At 41.8% G+C, this 25,463-nt stretch overlaps 2 protein-coding genes across 7 annotated transcripts in view; one reads left to right on the top strand and one right to left on the bottom strand.

Annotated features, from left to right (window-relative positions):
- Window positions 1-23,482, bottom strand: part of KRIT1 (KRIT1 ankyrin repeat containing) — a 47,930-nt gene extending 24,448 nt beyond the window's left edge. For 2 of the 4 annotated variants that reach the window (XM_074945938.1, XM_074945937.1), the window contains exons 1-11: window positions 23,357-23,482; window positions 15,280-15,404; window positions 12,519-12,643; window positions 10,971-11,130; window positions 9,077-9,169; window positions 7,514-7,643; window positions 5,216-5,459; window positions 4,820-4,935; window positions 4,242-4,385; window positions 1,882-2,038; window positions 8-115 (exon numbers count right to left, since the gene is read on the bottom strand). In XM_074945938.1, the coding sequence (XP_074802039.1) occupies window positions 8-115; window positions 1,882-2,038; window positions 4,242-4,385; window positions 4,820-4,935; window positions 5,216-5,459; window positions 7,514-7,643; window positions 9,077-9,169; window positions 10,971-11,130; window positions 12,519-12,620 (1,254 nt within the window). In that variant the 5' untranslated portion in view covers window positions 12,621-12,643; window positions 15,280-15,404; window positions 23,357-23,482. The remainder of the gene's footprint in view (window positions 1-7; window positions 116-1,881; window positions 2,039-4,241; window positions 4,386-4,819; window positions 4,936-5,215; window positions 5,460-7,513; window positions 7,644-9,076; window positions 9,170-10,970; window positions 11,131-12,518; window positions 12,644-15,279; window positions 15,405-23,356) is intronic. The other 2 variants (XM_074945940.1, XM_074945939.1) reach the window with 2 other exon arrangements.
- A 99-nt stretch (window positions 23,483-23,581) lies between these two features.
- The window catches only part of ANKIB1 (ankyrin repeat and IBR domain containing 1), a 167,111-nt gene continuing 165,229 nt past the window's right edge, over window positions 23,582-25,463 (top strand). For all 3 annotated transcript variants that reach the window (XM_074945934.1, XM_074945935.1, XM_074945933.1), the window contains exon 1: window positions 23,582-23,878. The gene's annotated coding sequence lies outside the window, so the exon portion shown is untranslated. The remainder of the gene's footprint in view (window positions 23,879-25,463) is intronic.

Below are 25,463 nucleotides of genomic sequence, written 5' to 3'. Positions count from 1 at the left end.
CACATACAGGTTTATTTATGGCTTCCTTCAGCAGTTTTGCTGTTTCTTCCCAATCATTTTGTTTGCTCTCTTCGCAGACATTCAATGGGGATCTTCCTTGTTGATCAGTAATGTGCTACAAATATGAACAGAAAGACTGGCATAAATATAGTTTTCAATCTAGAAAGGAAAACGTTAACAAGGTATGAAGATAACTAAAATACCTGGAAAAAGAAAAGGAGTACTTGTGGCACCTTAGAGACTAACAAATTTATTAGAGCATAAGCTTTCGTGAGCACAAATACCTGGGGTTTTCAAGAATATTAATTAAAATCCTCCCTTGTTCAGAAGTTTGATTGTTTAAATACTTTTCATTATTTGTACTTCTTTGTTTATTCTGACTGTTTTTGGCAGCGTCTCCACAGGAAAACAGGAAGAGCAGGTATGTTTGCAGGCCAAGATTGAGGTGTGTTGACAGAGTTGTATGAAAACCTTTGCACAGAGCTTGCTTAAACTAAATCTTATTCTAGTCAGCACTCCCTCAGCCATTTATTATATAAGCACCAATTTCACTCCATTTAAAATAGAATTTTATTATTCTAATTTTGTGCTACTGTGCATTCTGACATATATTCTACATATAGAGTAAAATGCATAGTCATAGATCTTCTGTGGTTGTGCTGGTGGTGGAGAGGGGGGTTTGAAGTTCCCATACATAAGAACATAAAAATGGCCCTACTGGGTCAGACCAAAGGTCCATCTTGCCCAGTATCCTGTCTTCTGACAGGTGCCCCAGCGGGAATGAACAGAACAGGTAATCGTCAAGTGATCCATCCCCTGTCGCTCATTCCCAGCTTCTGGCAAACAAAGGCTAGGGACACCATTCCTGCCCATCCTGGCTAATAACCATTGATGAACCTATCCTCCATGAATTTATCTAGTTCTTTTTTGAACCCTGTCATGGTCTTGGCTTTCACAACATCCTCTGGCAAGGAGTTCCACAGGGTGACTGCGTTGTGTGAAGAAATACTTCCTTTTATATACAAATTACTTATTATCAGTAAATTAAATGTAATATAACTAACAACCAAAACTACTGCCCCATTTGATGAGGTTATAACTTCAGTCCTATAATGTATTTTCTGTCCATACATTTTCATCACACTATGTTCATTTGTTATTGGACACAGTATGTATATACAGCAAATCTATACAAAAACTGTGCAGAATTTGATTGCTTCCCTCTCTCTACCTTTTGTATGCTGCAGAAAAGCGAGGAACTAACACCACGTCTTTTATAAGTGTGATCACTTTGTTTGTACTTGGATATATCCTGCTCTGTTCCTCTTTATCTACTTCTTGGCCTTTTTGACTATAACCTCTTATAGGGCCAGGCATTATCTCTTTGTGTGTTTTTATAGAGCACCTAGAAAAATGCAGCCCATCCCTGACTGGAGCATATCGATGCGATAGCAATAAACTAAAAAAAGATTATTAACTAGACAAGTAATAGAAATGTGCAATTCAAGCAAAACCCAGAGGCTGAGGAATTTACTTCTTGATAATGAATAGGAACTTTACAAAAAGATACTGAGAGTTTCGACTAAAATCTCTAGTAAAATCCAGTTAAAGTACAGTTAACAAAGGGGGCAACTATAAATCAGTCTGGATGTTTGGGGCAGAATAAGTTTTAAGATGGAGTTTCTATGATAATTGTATAACTGGAATTTGGGAGTTTAAAACGTATGTCCTTTTTTATTTAATTTAGAGACAATTAAGAACTGAAACTGTATTTATTTGTTTTTACCTTGGGAACTGGAGACATATAATATATGAGAGATATTGTAAGTGTGTGATGCAACTGTAGGTAAGACTATCATTCCAGTTACAAAGATATCTTACTCTGTCAATTTCCAGATGGTTTAGAAGAATTTTCACAATTTCAGCATGTCCTCCTCCAGCAGCAAAATGAAGAGGAGAGCTAAGTTGTCCATTCAGTAGGTTTGGATTACATTTCCCTTTCTCCAGCAACATTCGAGTGGCTTCAACTTTTCCATACCTACAAGAGAGATTAAAAGCAGAAATGGCTACAACAAAGAACACAACAAGATTTTTTTAAAAAAACCTATTTCAGATGCTTTCAGAGATATTCCTGAATGTTTTAGACATATGGCATATTTAGAATAGGGAAATGTGGTCTGGATGCAATTACTATAATGTTGGATCCTAATTGGCTTAAAAATCATACTCAAAGAATACTTATCAATGATTTGCTCTCAAACTGTGAGGGTGTTTCCAGTGGGATCCTGTAGGGGTCTGTTGTGGGACCAATAACTTATTCAATATTTTCATTAAATTACTTGAATAATCGAGTGGAGAATATGCTTATAAAATTTGCAGAAGACACCATTTTGGGAGGGGTTGCAAACACTTTGGAGGACAGGATTAGAATTCAATATGATCTTGATAAATAGGAGAATTGGTCTGAAATAAACAAGATGAAATTTAATGAAGACAAATGCAAATTACTACACTTAGGAAGGAAATAGCAAATGCGCAACTACAAACTGGGGAATAACTGACTAAGCAGTAGTATTGCAGAAAAGGATCTGGGGATTATAGTGGATCGCCAATTTAATATGAGCCAAAGATGTGATTCAGCTGCGAAGAAAGAAAAATATCATTCTGGGATGTATTAGTAGGAGTGCCAGATGCATGATATGGGAGATAATTGCTCTGCTCCACTCTGTCTTCAAACATGTTAAGGGATGTTAAAAAGAGAACAGTGATCAATTTTTCTCCATGTCCACTGAAAGCAGGACAAGAAGTCATCAACTTAGTTTGCAGCAAAGGCGATTTAGATTAGATATTAGGAAAAACTTTCTAACTATAATGATAGTTAAGTACTGGAATAGACTTCCAAAGGAGGTCATGGAATCCCTGTCACTGGAGATTTTTTAAGACAAAACACCAGTCAGGGATGGTCTAGGTATACTTGGGTACTGCCTCAGCCCAGGGAGGGTTGAGGTCCTTTTCAGCCCTATAATTCTATGATACAAAGAATAAGAGCTGTCTTGTGAACAATTTTAGTTCAGACTACAGGAATGCAGAGCAGAATTCTTCTTTTCTGGATAAAACTACTCCTCATTAAAGACTATTTACATGTGTAGTTTGGTGGGAAATGCATTTAAGCCATTTGAATTTTTGGTGAGCTAAAAACATTTTATAATGCTTTAAAAGAAGTGTAATTTTTCACTCGTCAATAATTCAAAAAATAGCTGAAGAATGTTTCCTCATTTTCCATAAAAATTCACCTCTGGGCTAAGAAAGCACATAAGAATAATTATCCAAAGGACATATTTTCAGAATGTAAGGATCATGTGAAAAGGAAGGGTTATAATGAAACTTCTGGTGTAATATTATCTATAATGGCCAGGTTACAACACTGTATAGAACCAGAAGTAAACACTGAAATAACAAAAAATAAAGGAAAATATTATTTAAAGTTCTTGCTCCCCTATCTGTGTACTTTCAAAATGGAATAATCAAGCCATTGTTCTACAATAATGCTCTTCACTTCTATACCACATTCTATCTAAGGGTTCCCACGCATGACATTAAAATCAAAAGATTTTAAAAATCCAGTTTATTTTGCATCATTTATGTAGTTATCTTTCTGCATTTGTCTCAACAAAGACAAAAATCAATGAAATCAGTTTCACATTTGTTCATATGTCAGTTTCAAATTCTCAGTATTGTAATATTTGCAGAAGAATGATTCGATTAAGTTAAAGATTAACAAATAAGTATTTTCACTGGAATTTAAGAAAAATATTGAAACATTTTTATTAGTCTGAGGGTTTGTAATATTTGTTTTAATAAAATCTAAATTTTGGGCTACATAGGAATTGGTATTCTGGATCAGACCCATGGTCCATCTAGTCCAGTACAGTGTCTCTGATAGGGGCCACTACCAAATATTTCAGAGAAGGGTACAAGAAAACTAGCATTAGGCTGATGTAGGACAACGTCCCATTAGTTCTCCACCTTCTAAACCTTTTAGTCAGAGATCAGCTTAAACCTTGAAGCATGAGGTTTAATTTCTCTTTCAACATTTTTTTTAATATTAACTCTAAGAACAAATGATGACTAAAATGCTAGAGTTCGGATTTCCTGGCATTTAATTACTATTTTAAACCACACAAGTGCTTAGTGGTACAGGTTTTCAGCCGTAAATACACTCACTTGGCAAAAATACTCACCAGCACGCATAATGGATAGGTGCCCAATGGTCACTGTCTAACTGGTTGACTGAAAAGTTGTCATCTAGAAGGCGACTCAGTAATTCGGAGTCTCCTTCACAAGCACTGCGATGAAGAGGGAAATCATCTACCCACTGGCGCTCTCTAGTAATCAAAACCAAAATATGAAAAAGATGCAACTCACTTATATTTCAACAATCAAACATAAAGAAATATAAAAATGACAACTTATGGGTATCTAATGATGTGCACAAAGCACAAGCAGCTAAAATGTTTATACAATTAGAACTTAGGTAGACAGATGGCCAGCCATGACTAATATTCATCATGCTACGAAACACGCACTTTAGTGTTGCCTCGTCCTCCAACTGTTCCACTCCTTCCCCATATTCCACCTTACATTTGTTTGTTTCGCCAATCTGTTGTGTTCTGCTGCAAGTACTTTGGGGACTACTTTTTATATAAGTCTTTGTGCAGTCCCTAGGGCAATGGGGCCCTGCTTCCTGAATGGGGCCTTAGACACTACTGTAATATGAATAAGTAATATAAAATATAATTATATAAATGTAACACAATACTTGTCTTCCATGACACTGCTCATGCTGCGTTGCCACTTTTCTCGTTTTGGAATCTGAATCTTTGAATAATCTGGAGCTCCAAGACCAAAATATGGATTTATAACCACTTTATCAACCTAGGAAGACAACATAATATTAAAAAAAAAAAAAAAAAAAAGTCTGAAAAACTTCTCATTGAGACTTCAACAAACCAATCGCAATGACTTGTATGTTCTGTTGGACCCAATGTAAACATACTAACTTGTTGCTATTAAGGGGACAGATTTTCAAATTCACACATTTGAAAATCAAATCAGGCCACAAGCATTGCGCTGAGAAAACCTATGTTAAAGTTCAGTACATGATTATCAAATCCCTTTCACAACTAAAATATAGTTCATATTACCAAACTCTTACCCTGTTGGTATACTGAAGATCTGACCCAAACAAAGGGTTGTAGATACACATATCTGCTTTCTCCAGCGCCAACATTTTGCTCTTTATTTCTAATGCAGTATACCCCATGTGTAGAGAGCTCTCCGTCTGCCCAGGTTCAATAGCATATGCAGGGTTTGTGACATTAGTTTTAATCCTCTCAAGAGGAGATGGTCTGAATAAAGCTGGGATGGAATGAGATTGTGTATGTCGTTCATCTAACCACCTGCAGAACAGAATGGAAAAGTAACACTAGTATTTTGAAGATAAAGGACTAATTCTTTAGCCACACTGGGTACACCACTTTTGGGGAAGTCAAAGATGGTTGTGTGCATGAAGAGGCTACAGAATCAGGCACTAAACTGATTACATGAATTGCTCCTCTGACTCTAAGGAGTGCTTTTACTGACACAGAGGGAGGGACCTGCCCCCTGTTTAGGTTAAGCTGGGGAGAAACATAGGGCCAGTCACACACTCCTTTTGCTGTGGTAAGATTTTGCCACCCACATATGCATTGTGGGGCATGACTTAGAGCAAGCATTCACTCTATCTTCAGGAGACTGTCTTGGCATTTAATTGCTGATTTAATGTTGTCGTTCTGTTGATCACTGTGGGTTTTTGGGGCTTTTTTTAGGGTCAAGTCATATTTGTGTGTGGGTTCTCCCATACTGCAATACACAAGTTTGGGGTGGACATAATCTATGCAGGGGAAGAATTTATTTGGTTATTTAGGCCAGGATGGGAGGGAGGTAAAGAGGGATATATATCCCCAGAATTGTGGGATTCACTGTGTAGCTGGGACAGAAACACTCAAGCAGAGGCTGCCCTAGTCTGTCTCAGAGGCAGCTCTAACCTCTCTATGGGAGGGCAGTGTGGCTTGCGGTCCAAGCCATGTGTCCAAACCTGGGTAGACTGGATGGTATCTCTAGCTGGGTAGTTTGTTGTGACTTTGGGTTCTCCTAGTCAGGACAAAGGTGTCCTGAACATCAGCTACCCTTTGCTGCAAAGAATACCCTAATTCCTTCCATTTGTTTACAATATTGTTTATTTGGTAAAGTTGTGGCCACTGTGCAATAAACTGTCCCTGGCTTGTGAGGGGTCTTTTGAGCATGTACCCCATTAGATGGCGAGGGTGTTCAAACCTTTCAGAGCTATTTCTTCAGTCTGTCTAAAGACTCAATTAGATAACGTAGCATCAGTTACATTCTGTTCACATTTTCAAGGTTTTCTTCACAACCATAAAGTCTGGAAACAAATACATTAAATGGAAGCTTAGATTCTAGGGCATCCATTCAATGACAGGCAAGTTTGACAATTACCACTGTGAAGCAGGCAGAAACTGTTATGACTACCAGTGCTAATAAATAAAAAATTAACATATAACTTATATTTTGCTGTTGTCTTTGGTCCTGATCCCATCATTTATGCATGTGCTTAACTTCACTCACGTGAGCCGTTCTATTGAATTCAATGTTTGTAGAACAGTTCAGACAAGCCATGCCAGTATTTCTTCATTTTTGAAGATAAAATGAAGGACTGACTGTTTTACCACTGAATGGAACAACACACGAGTAAAGTTAAGAGCGTGTGTGTTTGCAGGATCAGAATTTAGGAGTGAGTCACTTTTAAAATCTCAAAAAAAAAAAAACAAAAAAAAAACAAAAAAAATCACAGATTTCTTTGCTAGACGGAGCTGAAGAAGTCAGACTCACCAAAAATATATATTTAGCCAATTTCCAAATGATTAGAAATCAGATTAAAGTAATTATTTGTAAATTTTCATAATTATCTAATTTAAAAATAAGTGTGTAAATCTGGGGAAGATACACTATATTATTCATAAGTAACAGGTTTAATTCCTAGTTTAAGTGCAAATCTCAGTGCAATCTAAACTATGGAGATCCTAAAGTGACTCCATGATACTCTGGCAAATGTTATTAGTTTATCATTGAGATTACCTATGTAAAATGTAGGTATCATTTATATTCTTGCATGGTTCTGTAATGCATTAGAAGTGAACAAGCCTCTTTTTAGGAACCTCTAGATTTAAAAAAGTATAACCATCTTCACCTCAAAACTATCCGGTGTGAAGAATTACAAATCAATCCTCAATATTTGCTTGTTTTTTTAAATAAACTTGCTAAGAAATCATGTGATATCACCATGATTTCCTTCTCAGTGATCACAAGACTACTGTAAAACAGATCTAATTTTTCATGTTTGCAGACTTCCTTGTCTATTTTCTATTTCTAACCACGTATTTCTACTAATATTTCTTACTTATCCAAGGCTATTAACATTCTAGCAGTGAGTGTAGCAAAATGAGTGCTGGATTCGCTGCAGACCCTCATGATGTCCTGTAAGCAGTAGAAAACTGGGCATCCAGGACTGTATGCGTATTTTGTATTATCTAAAAAGGAAAGAGAAACAGAAAACTCTTCAACGGCAACAAAAATCCTGTTTTCCTCTTTTGCAGTTATACAATTTCAGCCAAAAGAGATGATATTCTATTTTTAGACTATGGTAGATCAATTTTTTCCAAATGGTAACTGATACAAATTACATATGCAGTGTTTTTGTAGCGGTTTTGGTCCCAGGATATTAGAGAGACGAGGTAATATCTTTTAATGGACTAACTTCCCAAGCTTCTCTCTCTCACCAACAGAAGTTGGTTCAATAAAAGATATTACCTGAACAACCTTGCCTCTCACAAATTACATACCAATTCTTACGTAACAAAATTCAATCCAATAAAGTTGCCCTAAATGTATTATAGAATGTTCCGTTACTGTCCCACCATTGTGATCATGTTCGTTTTCTGAATTACTGAAAAAACTGTATACACTGTTGAAGGAAAAATAACCTGTTATTTTTGACAAAGACCTGACAATTCAAATGGTGTTTATTTGCCAACTTTCACTTTCAAAGCATATCACAAATAGCAAGTGAACATGTTTCCCCAGTAAAACACAAAAAACTTCCATAATATTTTAAATGTATTTTGTAGTCTAGTGGTTCCCAAACTAGGGGCACCACTTGTTCAGGGAAAGCCCCTGGCGGGCCGGGCTGATTTGTTTACCTGCCACGTCCGCAGGTTCGGCTGATCGCAGCTCCCAGTGGCCACGGTTTGCCGTTCTTGGCCCATGGGGGTTGCGGGAAGTGGTGCAGGCCGAGGGACATGTTGGCCGCCCTTCCCGCAGCCCCCATTAGCCTGCAAAGGTGAACCATGGCCAGTGGGAGCCATGATCAGCCAAACCTGCAGACGCAGCAGGTAAACAAACCAGCCCAGCCCACCAGGGGCTTTCCCTGAACAAGAGGCGCCCCTAGTTTGGGAACCAGTGGTATAGTGTGAAATATATTATGTGAAATATATTTTGCCTTCAGAGAACTACTCAGTATTCCTTACTCAGGCAAGAATGCCCATTCACTCCAAAGGGGACTCTTCTCTCAGAAAAGATGCTGGAAAAGATCCTTTTTTACGTTTACTAATAAAAATACAGTAGCCTTTGTAATAAACCAAATTTGTTTTCTTGTTTCATAATACCAAAATTAACTATTAGTAAATGTATTGAATATATAACAAAATATTGCACTGGTTCTCTATTTTTTAAAAACTTTGATTCTCTTTAAACTTTGACTAACTACATTTCCCCACTGTTTTTAGGCATCTGGAGAAAGACAATTATGGACCTCTAGCAATCTCAATCTAATTCTTCCAAACCCAAATATAAATATCATAGCAGTTAACATTTATATAAAATAAATATGTAAATTCTTTAGGAAACAAGGGCTTAAGTTTCTCTAAAATACACACAACTTCAGGAATTATGTTTTAAACATTACCTTTGACAACGGTTGGAACAATGAAAAGAGAGGCTTCCCTGCCCACCTTCTCTCCATCAAGAGGAAATTTCTTCATTAACAGTACTCGCTTTCCTAATATATTATTAAGACAACAAAGGAAGTCAACTGAGTGTTGGATGGACAAATGGTTGGCAGCTTGATTCTTCCTGGTTCCCAGGAAACAAAATAAAATATTATTTTCTGAAAACTGAGGAAGCAAATTAAATCTGAATAACCCTGAGCAGCTGCATGAACATATGTGTAACTCAACACACATACACAGATTGTTAACAGGTAAAGAATTACCATTACTTTCAATTTCTCTTCATATGAATTTTTTCCATTAACCTAATCGTTGCTATTGCCCTTCTCTAAACCAGCTCTAAAATCTGTAATATACTTTTTAAAATGGGGTGTGCAGCAACGCACACAGTATTCCACAACAAAGTGAACCACCAATTTATAAAATGGTATTATAATGTTTTCCATATTATTCTCCATCCCATCTTTGAGCAACCTAACATTGATTTGCCTTTTTGACCTCAGCTGCACATTTAGCAAAGTCTTCATCGGACTGTGTACTGTGATGCCCAGGTTATTTTCCTGAGTCAATCCTGTTAAGTTAGAACCCTGTAAAGTGCATCAGTAGTTCAAATTTTTCTTTCCATCATGCATGACTTTACATTTATTAACACTGAATTTAAGTTTCATTGTGTTACCCATTCACTTAGCTTGGTAAAACCCTCTTAAATTCCTCAAAGTCTTCTCTGGATTTGGCTAACCAAAATAATTTTGTGCAAATTTTTGCTACTTCACTACTTACCCCTTTTCTAGATTGTTAATAATTATATGGCCATGGTATAGCTACACCAGCAAAAATTGCCCTCGTGTAGAAGCAGTTACACTGACAAAAAAGTGCTTTTGCCAGTATAACTTATACCATTCAGCAAACAAAATGAGCTATACAGGCAAAAAGCACTTTTTGCCAGCACAGCTACATCATAAAAGAAATCACACCCCTACTCGAAATGGCTATACCAAGAAAACTTTTAAATGTAAACGTGACCTATTAAACAACAATGGTCATAATATAGAACTTGAGGCACTCTGCCATTAAACTTTTGCCCTGATGAAAATGGATTATGTATTCTTAACTCTTTGTTTCTAATCTCTCAACCAGATTTTGATCCATGACAATACTTTCTCTCTCACCCCAGAATTACTTAGTTCCTTTACTAGCCTCTTGAGAGGGAACCTATCAAAGGCCTTGATACAGTCTAAATAAACTATGTCAAATGGTTACCCTTTATCCTCTATTTTACTATCATGGACAAAGAATTCTAACAGATAAGTGAGGTACAAATTTCCTTTCCAAAAACTGTGCTAGCTAGATACTATCATATCACGATCTTCCAGATGTTTTAATTATTATTTTATTATAACTTTGACCAATTTACCAGGTATAGTTTAAGGCTATCTGGTGCATAATTTCCTGGATCATCCCTAAAGCCTTTTTTTTTAATTGCTAATATTTTAACTATGATTAAGATTGTGTGCACTCTAATCTAGTTTTTCCAAGTATTTAGAAACTTAGCTGTAAAACTAATTTTGGACTGAAATATAGGTATGGGCACACAAGGTCTCACCTACGATAAACTTGTCAAAAACAGTTCAGGGTTTTTTGAGTTTTGTTTTTTTTAAATTTTAAGACATTTAGAAGTAAAAGGAAAATAAGGGACAGCCTGAGGGTTCAGTTGCATGTTTCTATTTGCAGAACTTAAAATAGACCTTGATTTCTAAAACAGATATTGTTTTATTACTTCCTTTAACTGGCCTATTTTGAGTACTACAATTATAGCGACACCAATACCAAATAAGAAAAAACAATTCTCACCTTTGATACCTTGATTAGCTGGTGAAATTGGTTTGGTGGTTTCTACTACATAATCCAAGATGCTCTGGGTTATCTCACTGCCTCCCTGAAGTTTAGTTTCCAACAAAACTTTCTTTCTCTTTTTCTTTTGTCCTTCAATGGGAACTTCAAGCAACAAAATCTTGCAAAAAATAAAATTAAATAATTATTTAAGAACGACTGAAACATTAGTTTTATTTAACAAGCAGACTAGCAAGTTTTTGTTTTTAATTAACCAATTGTAGTGCTATGTGCAGAATTCTCTAAATAGCAAGGGTATATGGGACATTCAACAGATACTGTAAGTGATTTTGAATGTACTTTCACCCCACTTCTCAGGTCCTCAAAATCATGGATGGCCAATTCCTGTGACATTCTACAAAGCATTTTACTGCAGACTTCACAACCATCACGAACTCTGCTGAAACATGGGGTTTATCCACAAGTAATCATTTACAGAATGTATTCCTTTTTATATTTTTAGTATTTTTGATATTGCAGAAGCTGGAATATGTTTCATTAGGCACAAATTATGCCATTAACTATATGATGAATGTTTGATTTTTCTTATTTGAAATCCTTTGATATAAAATAATAAAAGTACAAAGTCATTATACACAGGGCTTTTTATTTATAAAATGGGTATTATAAAAGGAGAAACATAACTGGCCAGTAAAGATTCCACATTTGTGGGAACATGGTGCAACTTCACAAATTGGTCCTTGGCAGTCAATTGTAAAAGCAGTGATAAAATCCAGAAAGTACTGAATGCAAAGCAGCATCTTCTGGAAGGTCATCTCAACCACCAAAGACACAGAAACAGGAAAAGCCAAGATCCCAATCCTGTATTAAGTTCCATGCAGCACAGAGATCCACCAATATGCAACATTATACGTGACCTGGCCTTACCCTAAAAGACCTGTTAACACTTGCATGTGTATGACAGAGGTTGTAGGATCAGATTCTAAAATAGCAACTGTTTGACATGTTCCTGCCAATACGCTGAGCTGAGGTTTGATTGTTGATTTTAAGCACAAAGAAAATGTAATTAAAAAAAATCACTTCAGAAACTTAGAAGGATGTTACCTGAATTTTTTCTAGTATATGTTGTGATTGTGGCATTTGTTTAAAGTGTAACATAACACGTTACAGTGTTTTGGTATTTATTGGATTAGCACACTAGCCTGAGACACAGATTCAGCTCCCTCTTCTGCCACAAACTTCCTGTGTGACTGTGGCCAAGTCACTTAGTCTCTCTGTGCCTCAGCTCCCTCTCTGTAAAATACAGATAATTATACTTTCCTATGTCACAAAGGTTTTTCTAAGGATAAATAAATAGATAATAAAAGAGATAGTGGGACACAGCTACTATGGTAATGGGAGCTATATAAGAACCTACGATTGCTCAGATAGTAAATCTCTGTTTATCTATCTAAACTGTAGGATAATTAAGGTTTTTGTTTTCCAATTATGTTATTTTTTCATATTTTCAAACTTTAATCAAAGAAAGTTTTAAAAAATTCTTTATACTTCATATGATTTAGCTCGATATTCCCGAGAATTCAGGCTAGCAGTAGTCTTTGGACGAATCACAGCAACATATGCATCTCCTATGTTTTCTGGGTTTCCCATGGTTTATTCTTTTTCATTTATTACTAGAGACAATGAAATAAACAAGAAAGGTTAGATTGAGGAAAAAAGATAAAAACAAACCAAATATGATATCACATCCTAGCATAAATAATTATATTCACTGATGTTTTCCATTTAAAACAGCTTATTCATTTTTTATCTGGAGAACGTGTTTCAATAGTTGTTACAATTCATTTTCCCTTTCATGCACTAAGAGAATGTAATCAGTGAAAAACCCTTACACTGTACAGAATTAATATGAGTAAACCTGTTCTCTAACTTATTTTTATAATTAGGCTTAGAAGGATTAGATCTTTTTTTGGATAAGTGTCAGTGAACATTGATTTCACCATGCACACACAAACTGATGAAAAATATTACACCAATAATAACTGAAATTTACAGATAAGCAAAGTAACAAAAATGCTGCTTGGGAACTTATTTGAGTTTGATTTTAAGATATTTACTTTGCAAGTTTTGACATGTGACATGGACAATTTGTGTTATAATGGTTGTATAGCCAACTTTTTGAATATCTGTGTGTACTATCATTAAATAATTGTCAGATGCCCCCACAACTGTGAAAGTTTAAACTGATAAAAATAAAAAAGCTTAAAAACAAACATCAATATTATCCACTGAAATTATAATTTAAATAAAAAAATAAAAATAAAATTCCGCCAAGCCTATCTGTAATGTAAAGATGACTGTATCTCTTTCAATGAGCATGTAGCCTCCATACAATAGAATCTCAGAGTTATAAACACCTCTAGAATGGAGGTTGTTCATAACTCTAAAATGTTGATAACTCTGAACAAAATGTTATGGTTGTTCTTTCAAAAGTTTGCAGCTGAACATTGACTTAATGGAGCTTTAAAACGTCACTGTGAAGAAGAAAAATGCTACTTTTAATTTAAATTAAACTAGCATAGAAAGTTTCCTTACCTTGTCAATTTTTTTTAAACTTTCCCTTTATTTTTTTTAGTAGTTTATGTTTAACACAGTACCGTACTTGCTTTTTTTTTTTGGTCCCTGCTGCTGCCTGATTGCGCATTTGCGGTTCCAAATCAGGTGTGTGGTTGATAGGGCTGTAAATGTCGTTAAAAAATAACCCATTTAAACCCCTTCCCCTTTGCCCCGGACAGACAGGGAAGAGCAGCTGTGCTCATATCGGGGGTGACACAGCAGGCCTAGCCAGGAGCACCTGGGGCAATTGAGGGGGCCCAGCGCCCCCCTCACATCTTCAGTACCCAAGAAAAGGGAGAGTGGCCCCAGGTACCTAGTTTGTCCTGATGTGGCCTCCACAGACGCGCCATACCACCCCAGCAGTGGACTCCCTTCCCTTCAATTATCAGCTGAAGCTGCAAGACCGACCAGCGTGCCATCCTCCTCCACGGCTGAACTCCTTCCAGTGGCACAGGGAGAGGCTGGGGACTACTTTACCCCGTGATGGGGCCCGCAGCCCTTGCCCACCCCCAGCCTAAACACACTCCCCTTGCCCAGCTGGCCACCCCCCTGCAAAACCCCCAGACAGGTGGTTTGCTCATCCTACTTCCCTGCGCTGCCAGGTGTTTCTTGGCCTATTGAGCGGTATCCTTCCATTGGGGTCGTCACCCCTGGGTCTTTGTAAGTATTTCTCCTCAGGTCAATGGGGCTGGAGGGACTGTTTTTACCAACAAAGGGGTGTACAGAACCCTCCCCCCACTGCTGAGTCGAAGACCCCTCAGGGGCTAGAGCATTAATATCAACCCGGCCCCTTTAAGATGGAGCTGAGCTCCCAGTGACCTCTCGTGATGCCCACTACTTCCTGGTTGCCATAGACACCTCTTGCCAGCATCCCAAAATGGCGTCTCTGCTGCTGCAGAACCTGTTTGAGACCAGCACGCAGGCCCTGGCCACCAGCAAGGACTTCTACCAGGTGATCGTCACCCGGAAGGAGGTGGGTGAATAAGGGAGGGTTAACGGTATGACTAATACTATTGGTTAACCATTTTACCGTTTAATATTTTACATCCCTAGTGGTTGACTGATAAATTCGTAACTCTGAGATCCTTCTGTATTTTGCAATTTGCCAAAAGCCTGAGCAACTCTAGAATCTTGGAAGGTATAAGCAACTGATAACTATTCCCAGTTTTGAAATATATCTATGCAGTGTACAGTGTATCTGATATTATAAATACCACATTTCCACCAATTCAATAACTGAAACCTCAAGAAAGAACCTGAATCTCTATTCTCCAATGGGAAGTAGAACATTCTTACCAGGATCCCAAATAACAGAGCTGGGAAAAATAAGCTCTAAAATGAAATATTCCTTTTACTTCAGTGGGGCTCTACGTGAGGGCACAGGTACACACTTACAATTCATGGCAGATTGGAATCATATTCATTCCAACTGGTTGACAATTCTTTCTGGACCTCAAAGCTGTGATTACTTTTCCTTATATTAAAATAGATTATAGCGGCACTCCATTATAATCCTAAATCTGCAATAAAATTAAATTAAAAAAATCTGCAAAAGCTAACTAGGTCTACCTTTATAATCTAGAAACAAGATAATCTCTGGTCCATTTCAGATGATCTTTTCCCTGACCCACAACTGAAAACCCTTTAATTACCTATGATCAATAAATATAGATTATACGCAAATTTGTCTCACCACAAAATGGAGATTTTATCATTACTATTTATAGTTTGCAGTGCTGCTGCACTCTTTGGAGGATAAATAGAGGACTTCAATCTTCCATGCATTCAATCCAGTATATTTCACCAAGATAAGGTTAACTGAAAAATTCAAACGGAAAAGAATTATAATTAAATGTGAAATGTTATAAACGAGACCATGATTAAAAATGTTTTTCATCATTATGACAATTCCAGAATTAGATAAATTCATGGAGGATAGGTCCGTCAATGGCTATTAGCCAACATGGTCAGGGATGCAACCCCATGCTCTCTCTGGGTGTCCTAATTTCCAGAAGCTGGGAGTGGACAACAGGGGATGGATCACTTGATAATTGCCCTGTTCTGTTCATTTCCTCTGACATTGGCCACTGGGCTAGACAGACCATTGATCTGACTCAGTACGGCTGTTTTTATGTTCACTTTCTGCTAGCTTGAAGATATCAACACTAGGACTGGAGTAAAAGTCTTTAAATATTGAATTGTATAACAGTATCATCTATGAATCCAGTCAAGCATCAGGGTCTCATTGTGCTAAATGCTGTACAGACATGTAACAAAGACGACTGTCAGCTCTCTGGAGCAGGAACTATCTACATGACTGACAGGACACATCTGGTGTTAAAACAGACATACATAGTGGAGTGGAGTGGAGAGCATGAAGTAACAATAAAATGAAGAGAGTTTAGCAGAAGTCATAGCAAAGGTTAAGATTTTGTCATGGTTAATTTTAGTAAAAGTCACAGACAGGTCGCGGGCAATAAACAAAAATACACGGAGGCCTGTGACCTGTCCATAGGAGTGAGAGGGCTGACTGCTGCGGGGGCTGAAGTCCGAGCTCTGCTGCAGTGGGGTGCCTGACAGCCCAGAGTTCTGCCACATGGGGAGGGAGGGGGTGACAGCCTGGAGCCCCACCGCCTGGGTGGGGGACTGAAAGATCTAGCCCTGCTGCATGGCTGAAGCTGAAGCAGTCATGGAGGTCCATTAAAGTCACGGAATCCGTGACCTCCATGATGAAATCATATCCTTAGTCATAGCAGATCATTTGCCTAACAAATGCCAAATGGGAGTGATTGGTAAGCATTATAGCACAAGTATGTTGTAAAGGAGGGATTTAAAGTGGTTTTCTAGCAGGATGGATAAGAGTTGATTTTAAAAAAATAATTTAATTTAGTATTTTTTTAATTTAAATTGGATTTTTACTTAAATCAAATACAGATTTATTTTAAAAAGTAAACATATTGAAAATTTAATTTGAAACTTTGACAACCTATGTTAAGTCTTAAACTTACTATAATGCATTACAGTCATTTAAATTAAAACAATAATATTAAGCAGTACGTATTTTCCGGCAAATATTTTAAAAATGTCATATCACTGGAATGGTGAAAGTCCCTGGCTAAGCACCTCTATCCAGAGTTTGTTTAAGTGCTAAGCCAGCTTTTATGCAGAGTTGTCATACCCCTGTTTGTCCCAGGATATTAGAGAGACAAAGTGGGTGAATGAAGTAATAGCTTTTATTGGTTTCAGAGTAACAGCCGTGTTAGTCTGTATTCGCAAAAAGAAAAGGAGGACTTGTGGCACCTTAGAGACTAACCAATTTATTTGAGCATGAGCTTTCGTGAGCTACAGCTCACTTCATCGGATGCATACTGTGGAAATTGCAGAAGACATTATGATCACTTTAGCTAAGCTATTACCAGCAGGAGAGTTGGGTGGGAGGAGGTATTGTTTCATGGTGTCTGTGTATATAATGTCTTCTGCAATTTCCACAGTATGCATCCGATGAAGTGAGCTGTAGCTCACGAAAGCTCATGCTGAAATAAATTGGTTAGTCTCTAAGGTGCCACAAGTCCTCCTTATCTTTTATTGGACAAACTTCTGTTCGTGAGAGAAACAAGCTTTTGAGCTTAAATGGAGCTCTTCTTCAGGTCTGGGAAAAGTACTTTGAGTGCCACAGCTAAATACAAGTTGAAACAGATTCTAAATAGTTACATATTTCAATGGACAATTCAAGGTGAAATGGCCTGTTAACTCCTCTCCAATCATGGAGGAGGGGTAGGGAAGGGACAAAAGACCTAAACTTCCTCACAGATTTCCACCACAATGTCAAGAACTACCACCCATGGGCGATGCGTAGCATAGGCTGGGGAAGGCTGCGACTCCCCAAACAGCCCCCTGTAGCTCCACTCATGTTCCGCCCCAAATCACCCTCCTGCTTGCCGCTAGTTCCCCTCAAGCGGGAGGGGCGGGACAGGCCAGGGGCTAGCCTCCCATGCCTGTGGTTCACCCACCGCCCATGCTATCACCCATCCATTAAACTCCCTCTGGAATTCTCCAACTTTAGCATCAATTTCTTTGATGCCAGGATCAGCTTCAACAAGGGAATCCTACAGCAGACAGCTATAAACAAGAAACCTACAGATTACCACACCTACCTTCATAGATCCAGTAACCACCCCAACCACACCAAGAAATCTGTTATTTACGGTCAGATACTCAGGGCATGGCTGCACTTGCGAGTTACAGCACAATAAAGGTGCCCCAGTCACACTAGTTCACTACCCGTCCACACTGGCAAGGCACGTAGAGCGCTCTGACTCCGCGGCTACAGTGCTGCTGGCACTCCACCTCGGCAAGTGGAATAACATTTTGTGAGCCCCTGCTGGAGTGCCGCGGTGCCAGTGTGAACGCCCTGGTCCTATAGTGCGCTCTTATTGGCCTCCAGAAGTGTCCCACAATGCCTGTGCTAGCCACTCTGGTCATCACTTTGAACTCTACTGCCCTGCCCTCAGGTGACCAACCGTCAGACCCGCCCTTTAAATTTTCTGGGAATTTTGAAAATCCCCTTCCTGTTTGCTCAGCCAGGCGTGGAGTGCTCTCAGCGAATCTTTCCAGGTGACCATGCCTCCACACGCCAGGCAAGCCCCAGAATGGAGCAATGGCGAGGTGCTGGACCTCATCAGTTGTTTGGGGGAAGGACGCTGTCCAGTCCCAGCTGCGCTCCAGCCACAGGAATTATGATACCTTTGGGCAGATATCAAGGGACGTGATGGAAAGGGGCCATGACCGGGACGCTCTGTAGTGCAGGGTTAAAGTGAAGGAGCTGCGGAATGCCTACCGCAAAGCCCATGAGGCAAACACCTGTTCTGGTGCGACCTGCTGTTTCTACAAATTGTGTTACAATAACAATGTGGCTGGTGAATCTTGCCCATATGCTCAGGGTTTAGCTGATCGCCATATCTGGGGTCGGGAAGGAATTTTCCTCCAGGGCAGATTGGAAGAGGCCCTGGAGGTTTTTCGCCTTCCTCTGTAGCATGGGGCACGGGTCACTTGCTGGAGGATTCTATGCTCCTTGAAGTCTTTAAACCACAATTTGAGGACTTCAATAGCTCAGACATAGGTGAGGTTTTTCGCAGGAGTGGGTGGGTGAGATTTTGTGGCCTGCGTTGTGCAGGAGGTCAGACTAGATGATCATATTGGTCCACTCTGACCTTAGTATCTTATGAATCTATGAATCTACAAAGAGCTAGACGCGATACTTGGAAGCGACCCCACCTCCATTCTGAGTACCACCATGGACACTTCAGAGCCCAGTTCAACAAGGTGGGAGGAGGAGGAGGAAAGCGGGAGCGAGGGTGCTGAGGCAGCGGAAGACACCCCGGAATCCCTAGATGCATGCAGCCAGGAGCTGTTCTCAAGCCAGGAGGAAGGTAGCCAGTCGCAGAGGCCGGTACTTGGGGAAGGACAAACACCAGAGGAGGTTCCTGGTAAGTGGCTTCTATTTTGGGAAGGAAGTTATTTGGTGCGGGCTCTTGGGGTGAGGAGGGTTAGGACTGCATGCATGCCTAGATGTGGAATAGGGTGTTGATGTGCTCTCTCACATCATGGTAATCGGCCTCAGTGATCTCTTCAAAGGCCTCATCCGGAACTTGGGCAATGCGCTTGCACAGGTTTCTCGGGAGAGCCACTGTGTTTCTTCTCCCAGTAAGGCTAACTTGTCCACGCCACTGTGCCGTGAAGGGCGGGGGGACCATTGCTGCACACAGGCAAGCTGCATATGGGCCAGGGTGGAATCCGCATTGCCGTAGAAAACCCTCCCTTGCTTCCCAGGTCACCCTCAGCAGCGAGATATCTTCCAGGACGAACTCGTGTGGAAAATGTGGGGACAGTGTTCAGTATAGGAGCCCCCTGCCGCTGTTGGCTCTTCCCAAGGCACAGAAACCCGGAGGACAGTATAGCCGTGAAACAATCAGTCACACTTACGCTGTGCTTACTCACCATTTTGGGGCTCCTGTGGGTTATGTGTGCTTGGTTTGGGATGAGCAAATTATGCTATTGTGTAGACTGTGCTTGCCCTTAAGTACGGGGGAATCATTGCTCTGTCTGGTGTGAACAATGCTGCCTCTGTTAAGTGTTGCAATTTGCCTTTACAGATGCAACTTTGAGATCTCAGCCGTCTGTGTTATCACTGGCCGAAAGACTCCAAAGAATCAGAAAGAGGCCATGTAGAAGCAAGGAAGACATGTTGCATGAAGTAATGCAGCATTCAAGTAATGAAAATAGAAAAGTGCAGAAGATGCGGGACAGTGAAAGGAGGATCCGCCTGCAGAATGAGGAGAGCCGGCACAAAAGTGCGGTGCTCTGGCAGCAAAGCACGGATCGGCTGATAAGCATAATGGAGCACCAAGCGAACTCGATCCAGGCACTCGTAGCCATACAGGCAGAGCACTACCATGCCTGCCCCACCCCTGCAGCCCTTGTCCCAAAATTCTTTCCCTTGTGCCCCATGCCATCTCCAACCCACTTTCCCCAACATCCGGGTTCTTACTGCCACCAGCTGCCTCCAACACCTGTAGCTTCACTACCCAGCCCTGAAAACTACAACCCTTACCCTCTGCACTCAACCCCCATCACCATGCAGTATAGCCATCCTGAAGTGCAGCACTCATTGCACAGCAGTCCAGACAGGAAGGCTGAGTATAACAACAGGACATACGCAAATCTGTGATTGTACCATTCCCCACCCCACCCCACCCCACCCCCTTGCCCTTTCTGTTCCCCAAGAAGTTGTGTTTCTTTTCAATAAATGGATTTTTTGCCTTTGAAAACATTCTTTATTATTGCATAAAGTAAAAGATACCTTAGCCCAGGAAAGAAACAGGCACTGCAAGTCAGCGTAGCAAACACAGATTCCTACTAACATTGGAACCACTGCAATTCACTCCCGTGCAGGGCACCAAACATTACTGGTGGTTTTCAGCCTCAAATTGCTCCCTCAAGGCATCCCTAATCCTTGCAGCCCCACGCTGGGCCCCTCTAATAGCCCTGCTATCTGGCTGTTCAAATTCAGCCTTCAGGTGTTAAACCTCCGAGTTCCATGCCTGAGTGAATCTTTCACCTTTCCCTTCACAAACGTTATGGAGGGTACAGCACGTGGATATAACCGTGGGGATGCTTTTATCGGCCAGGTCCAGCTTCCCATATGGAGAACGCCAGCGGCCCTTTAAACAGCCAAAAGCACACTCCACAGTCATTCTGCACTGACTCAGCCTGTTGTTGAACCACTCCTTGCTGCTGTCAAGGCTCCCTGTGTAGGGTTTCCTGAACCACGGCATTAAAGGGTAAGCGGGGTCTCCAAGGATCACAATGGGCATTTTGACTTCCCCTAGGTGATCTTCTGGTCTGGGAAAAAAGTCCCAGCTTGCAGCTTCCTGACAGGCCAGCATTCCGAAAGATGTGTGCATCATGCACCTTTCCGGGCCAGCCTGCGTTAATGTCAATGAAATGCCCACGGTGATCCACAAGCGCCTGGAGAACCATTGAGAATACCCCTTCCGATTAAAGTACTCGGAGGCTAGGTGGGCTGGTGCCAGAATCGGAATATGTATGCCATCTATCGGGGGGCGCAAAAGGGACAGCTTCCCTGGGGCCCAGCAATTTAAAAGGCAGAGGGCAGAGCCCTGGGCTTGTTAAATCACCACCAGAGCCCCAGGTGGTGCAGGCCAGGCAGCAGTGAAGGGTTGGCTGGGGGAGTCTAGCCCGCGCCCCTTCTAACCGAGGCGCCTCCCCCACCTTCCGGGAGCCCAGAACCACTCCACCTTACCCAGGACCCCAGCCGCCCTGTGTATTGGTAAGTCCTTTAAGTTACTTTCACCCCTGTCTAGTAAGTAAAAAGGTCCCCAAACTGTGGGGCATACCCGCCCTAGGGAGGTGCGGCGGAGGCCCAGGCCAGCCCCAAAAGGAAGCGGGGGAAGGAGCGCCACCCAGCTCCACTCCTGGCCCTGGCAGCCGGCCTCGCTCCCGGGGCCCCAGCCTTGGTCCCCTTACCCCTGTCCATGTCCCTCCCCCACAAGCCATGGCCCTGCTCCTGGGCCCAGGGGGGAGGAGGCAGGAGCGGGGAGAGGTACAGATAGGCGTAAGGGGAGGTGCAACCTTGAAAAGTTTAGGGACCATTGAAGTAAGGAATGCATTATTCACTATTTTCTAACATAAACAATGTAAAAGTTAAGAATTTGAATAAGAATTTGAATAAATGGAAGTTAAGCTTAATTGCTTAAATAAAGGTCTATTGATATAGCATATCTTCCTGGTTAGCAAAAAGAAGGACCAACTTTAGTGCAAAGGCTACATTTAGTTGCAAATCAACATGTTGTAAGGGTTACTAACCAATGAGAAACAACCCTTAGGAAGATAACTAAAAAGTACAAATGCAAAACAAGATTAAAATTGATGACTGAAGTCAATCAAGGCTTGCTGATTTAACTCACGATTAAAATCAGTGATTTAAATTGCTTTGATTTGTTTTCTAGTGAAGGTCTTTTGACCCTTCCCAATCACCTCCCATCCTTTCTTTGTAATGAAGTCTTTGCTTTAGTGGTCTCCCAAAAGAGGAAAAAGAACCAAGGTTCACCTCAGAGTTGCTGGCTTCTCTTGAGATCTGAATAATAGGTGAAGGAAGTAGTACATACTATATTACTCTACAGAGTTCCCTCCCAAGCCTTACTTCTAGGTTTTAGCTTCAAAAATATAATTTTTAATACACACACATCCCTCTGACTTGACTTGTGTCACAGAAACTCCTTTTATTTGTATTTACAATTGGTTTGGGCATCCTTTTGGGTACAAACAACTACATACATTCGTCATTATCTTTTCTATCAATCAACAAACCCATCATTTCTGAGAATCGGAGATGGGAACAGAATACATCACTTCCTCCTCTTTCAGAGCTCAGTGTTGCACACACTGCCCCATAGGTTAACCAGAGATAATCTGCACACAGCGATTAGTTAAGGGCCAGATTCTGCAAACATTTAGCGAAGGAAGTATTTCTTACTGACGTGAGCAGGGCCACTGAAGATAGTGGATCTACATATGTGAGTAAGGGTTCTACAGCTACTGCGGGAGCGCTCAACAGAAAAACCATTAAGTGGAGGTCTCTATAACACAGCACAGCGTCTGGGGTGTCTGCCTGTCACAAGCGAGTGGGGTCGTTGAATTGAAGGAAAATTTAACTCTGCGCAGAACTGAGATGAGCGATTGTTTCAGTGAGAGCGCGAACAGCAGAGCAAACTCCACCCCCCTCACCTGAAGGGGCAGAGACGCACACCGAGAAACCCCACCCCAAGCCCTTCCAGGCTCCCCTGGGCGAGACGAGGCTGAGCACGAGCGAGCCCGCTCTCAAAGCTGTCCCGGGGAAGAGGTCTGTGGGGAGAGGGGGGGCTAGGCGGGGAAACCTCTCCGATGCCCCGGAAGGCAAAGGCGCGGCAGGGACACTCCAACCCCGTCCCCTCTCTCTCCAGCTCGGGCGGGGAGACGGCCTCCAAACTTTTCTCTGGCCTGTTGATCTCTGCCCCTCCTCAAAGCTGCGACAGGAGCTGATGCTCGCTGGCTGCAGCCGCGGTGGGGCCAGAATGGGGGGCTCGGGCCCCCTCTCACCAGGTCGGTTCCCCCATTAGATAACAGGGCGCCGCTAAGCTGCTTGTTTAGCGGCTCAGGGCGGAGCTGGCGGGCGGCCCCGGCCCGAGTTCGGCTCCGTCCACCGCTCTTACCGGGTGGCGTCTGGACTCGCCTCCTCCTGGGAGGCCGGGACGCATCCTCCAGCGCGTCGCACGGCTCCAAAGCCGTCCCTGCTCCGCACAGGCACAGACCGAGCCGGCCCCGCCCCACTCCCTCCCCCTGGGCCGGCAGATCCGCTTCCCGTCCGGGCGCCGCTGGCCCCGGCTGCTGTCAATGAATTTCCGGGTCGCCGGCCTGAGGAGCTGCTGCTGCTGCGGCCGCTGGCGTCGGCCGCTGGACACGAGCTGAGCGGGACTGGGCTGCAGGCCGGGCCGGCGCGTGCGGCGCGCGGAGAGGGAGGGAGGCCCAGCCCGGGCTGAGGGGGAGCCGCGCCGCTGAACAAAGGGCAGCGACCGAGCGTCCGCTGTAGAGCCCGGCCAGATCCCACTCCCCACCCCGGACGTGGCCAGACCCCGCTCCTCGCCCTAGCCAGCGCTTCTCTCGGGGTCTGGGGGCAGATGGAGGTGCTGGATGTGGGGAGAAGAAGCGGAGGGGAGAGACCCTCTGAGGAGCCGGTGAGTGACCCGCTGTGCCGGGGGCGTTCCCCCTCAGGCATGGCCCCGGTGCCGCCTGAGTGCCGGGAGGCGCGGGGAGTCCGCCCCCTCTCGGGTGGTGCAATGGAGGGGGGAGCGAAGAGCAAAGGCGCCGCAGACAGATAACAGCCGCCGCCTCCTCCGCATGTCTGCAGCCCTTGGCATCCCCGGGGGTGGGGCAGCAAACTGGAGCCAAATGCTGAATGCAGCAGGGCAGCGGAGATTTGCTGAGGAGCCCAGTGCAGAGGAGAGAGGAGGCGGCTCTAGGGATGTCTCGATTTTTGCTGCCACCAAAACAAAGGAGATCGGAAAGGTAGTATGTGCGCCTATACATACTGTACACGTAGTGCTTATTAAACATTACTCTCTGGGACCAAGAAATACCGAGTTAGGCTAATTATTAACTGGTCTGACACAAGCGCTATTTTGAAGAACCTAATGTAAATGATTTTGGTGAAGCCTTAACTGTGGGAGTCTCAAGAGACATCTCAGCTGTTTAAGGCATGTGTGTCAGACTATGGACAACAGAAGGTGTGGGCATTATATAATATGCATCCATCAAAATTTGTTGCTTATGAGGAATCCATTGCACTTCCCATTATGACTTTCCACGTCGAGTTTAGTCGCTTGTAATTCATGAGACAGTAAAGGGTTGGCAATGTGTGGTGGATTGTTTATTTGGAAACTTCTTGGATAAAGAAGTGGGGTCGTTCAGTTTTTCCTCTGTTGAATGGTATATGTAGGTATCACTTACCAGTTTCTGTTTTTCTGGGTGCTGTGAACTGTGAATTCCTAGAGACCATTAAGAAGACAAGAATGGAAATATAAACGGTAGTTTTGTTGTACCCACAGAATTGTAAGAAACTTGAATTGTCATGGCCCAGTATCAGTTCCTTGGTTTAAAAACAAACATTTGCATTGACTTTAAGAAGACTTTAGGAAATCTTTACAAAAGAGGAATATTATAATAGGAGAGAGTTTGTGAGACGTGTGCAGCTGTAATTATAGTTATCCTTTTGATATATACCCTATTTTCAGGATGTATAGCTTGGTTATAACCAATCTCTCTAGGTTGAAATTGAGCATTCAGAGTTTCAGATTGGAATTTTTTTCCATTACAAAACTGAGCCCTGATCCTGTAAAGTTACTCATGTGCATAAGTGCTTGTAGGAGCCCTTGATTTGCATTTAAATCATAAATTCAAACCTCCTTATTTGAAAGTGTGTGGATTTTTTTTTAAAAAAAGTAGAACCATACTAATTGATGTTTCCTGAGTTTCTCTCCCCCCCCACCCCCGCCCCATCAAGGATACAGAATCACAAAATGCCCTTTGTTCACTTTTGAAAGTGTAGTTTGGTTTGAAATGAGGTTTAGATACTGCAACTGAATGTAAATGAGTGAACCCCCTACATCCATGCAGAGCACCATTGGTTTCAGCAGGTCTCCATGTGAGCGCTGGAGTGAGACTTTTTTTGGTTGTTACTGGCTGTGCAGATTAATGAAGTAGAACTAATGAGATTCTCTTCTAGTATATATATTGGTTTTCCTTGGTGTGTCTGTGTGTGTG

Source organism: Natator depressus, chromosome 2 (genome assembly GCF_965152275.1).
Source record: "Natator depressus isolate rNatDep1 chromosome 2, rNatDep2.hap1, whole genome shotgun sequence".
Taxonomy (NCBI): Eukaryota; Metazoa; Chordata; order Testudines; family Cheloniidae; genus Natator; species Natator depressus.
The sequence above is the reverse complement of the archived record's forward strand: the minus strand, read 5'-3'. Positions and strand labels throughout refer to the sequence as shown.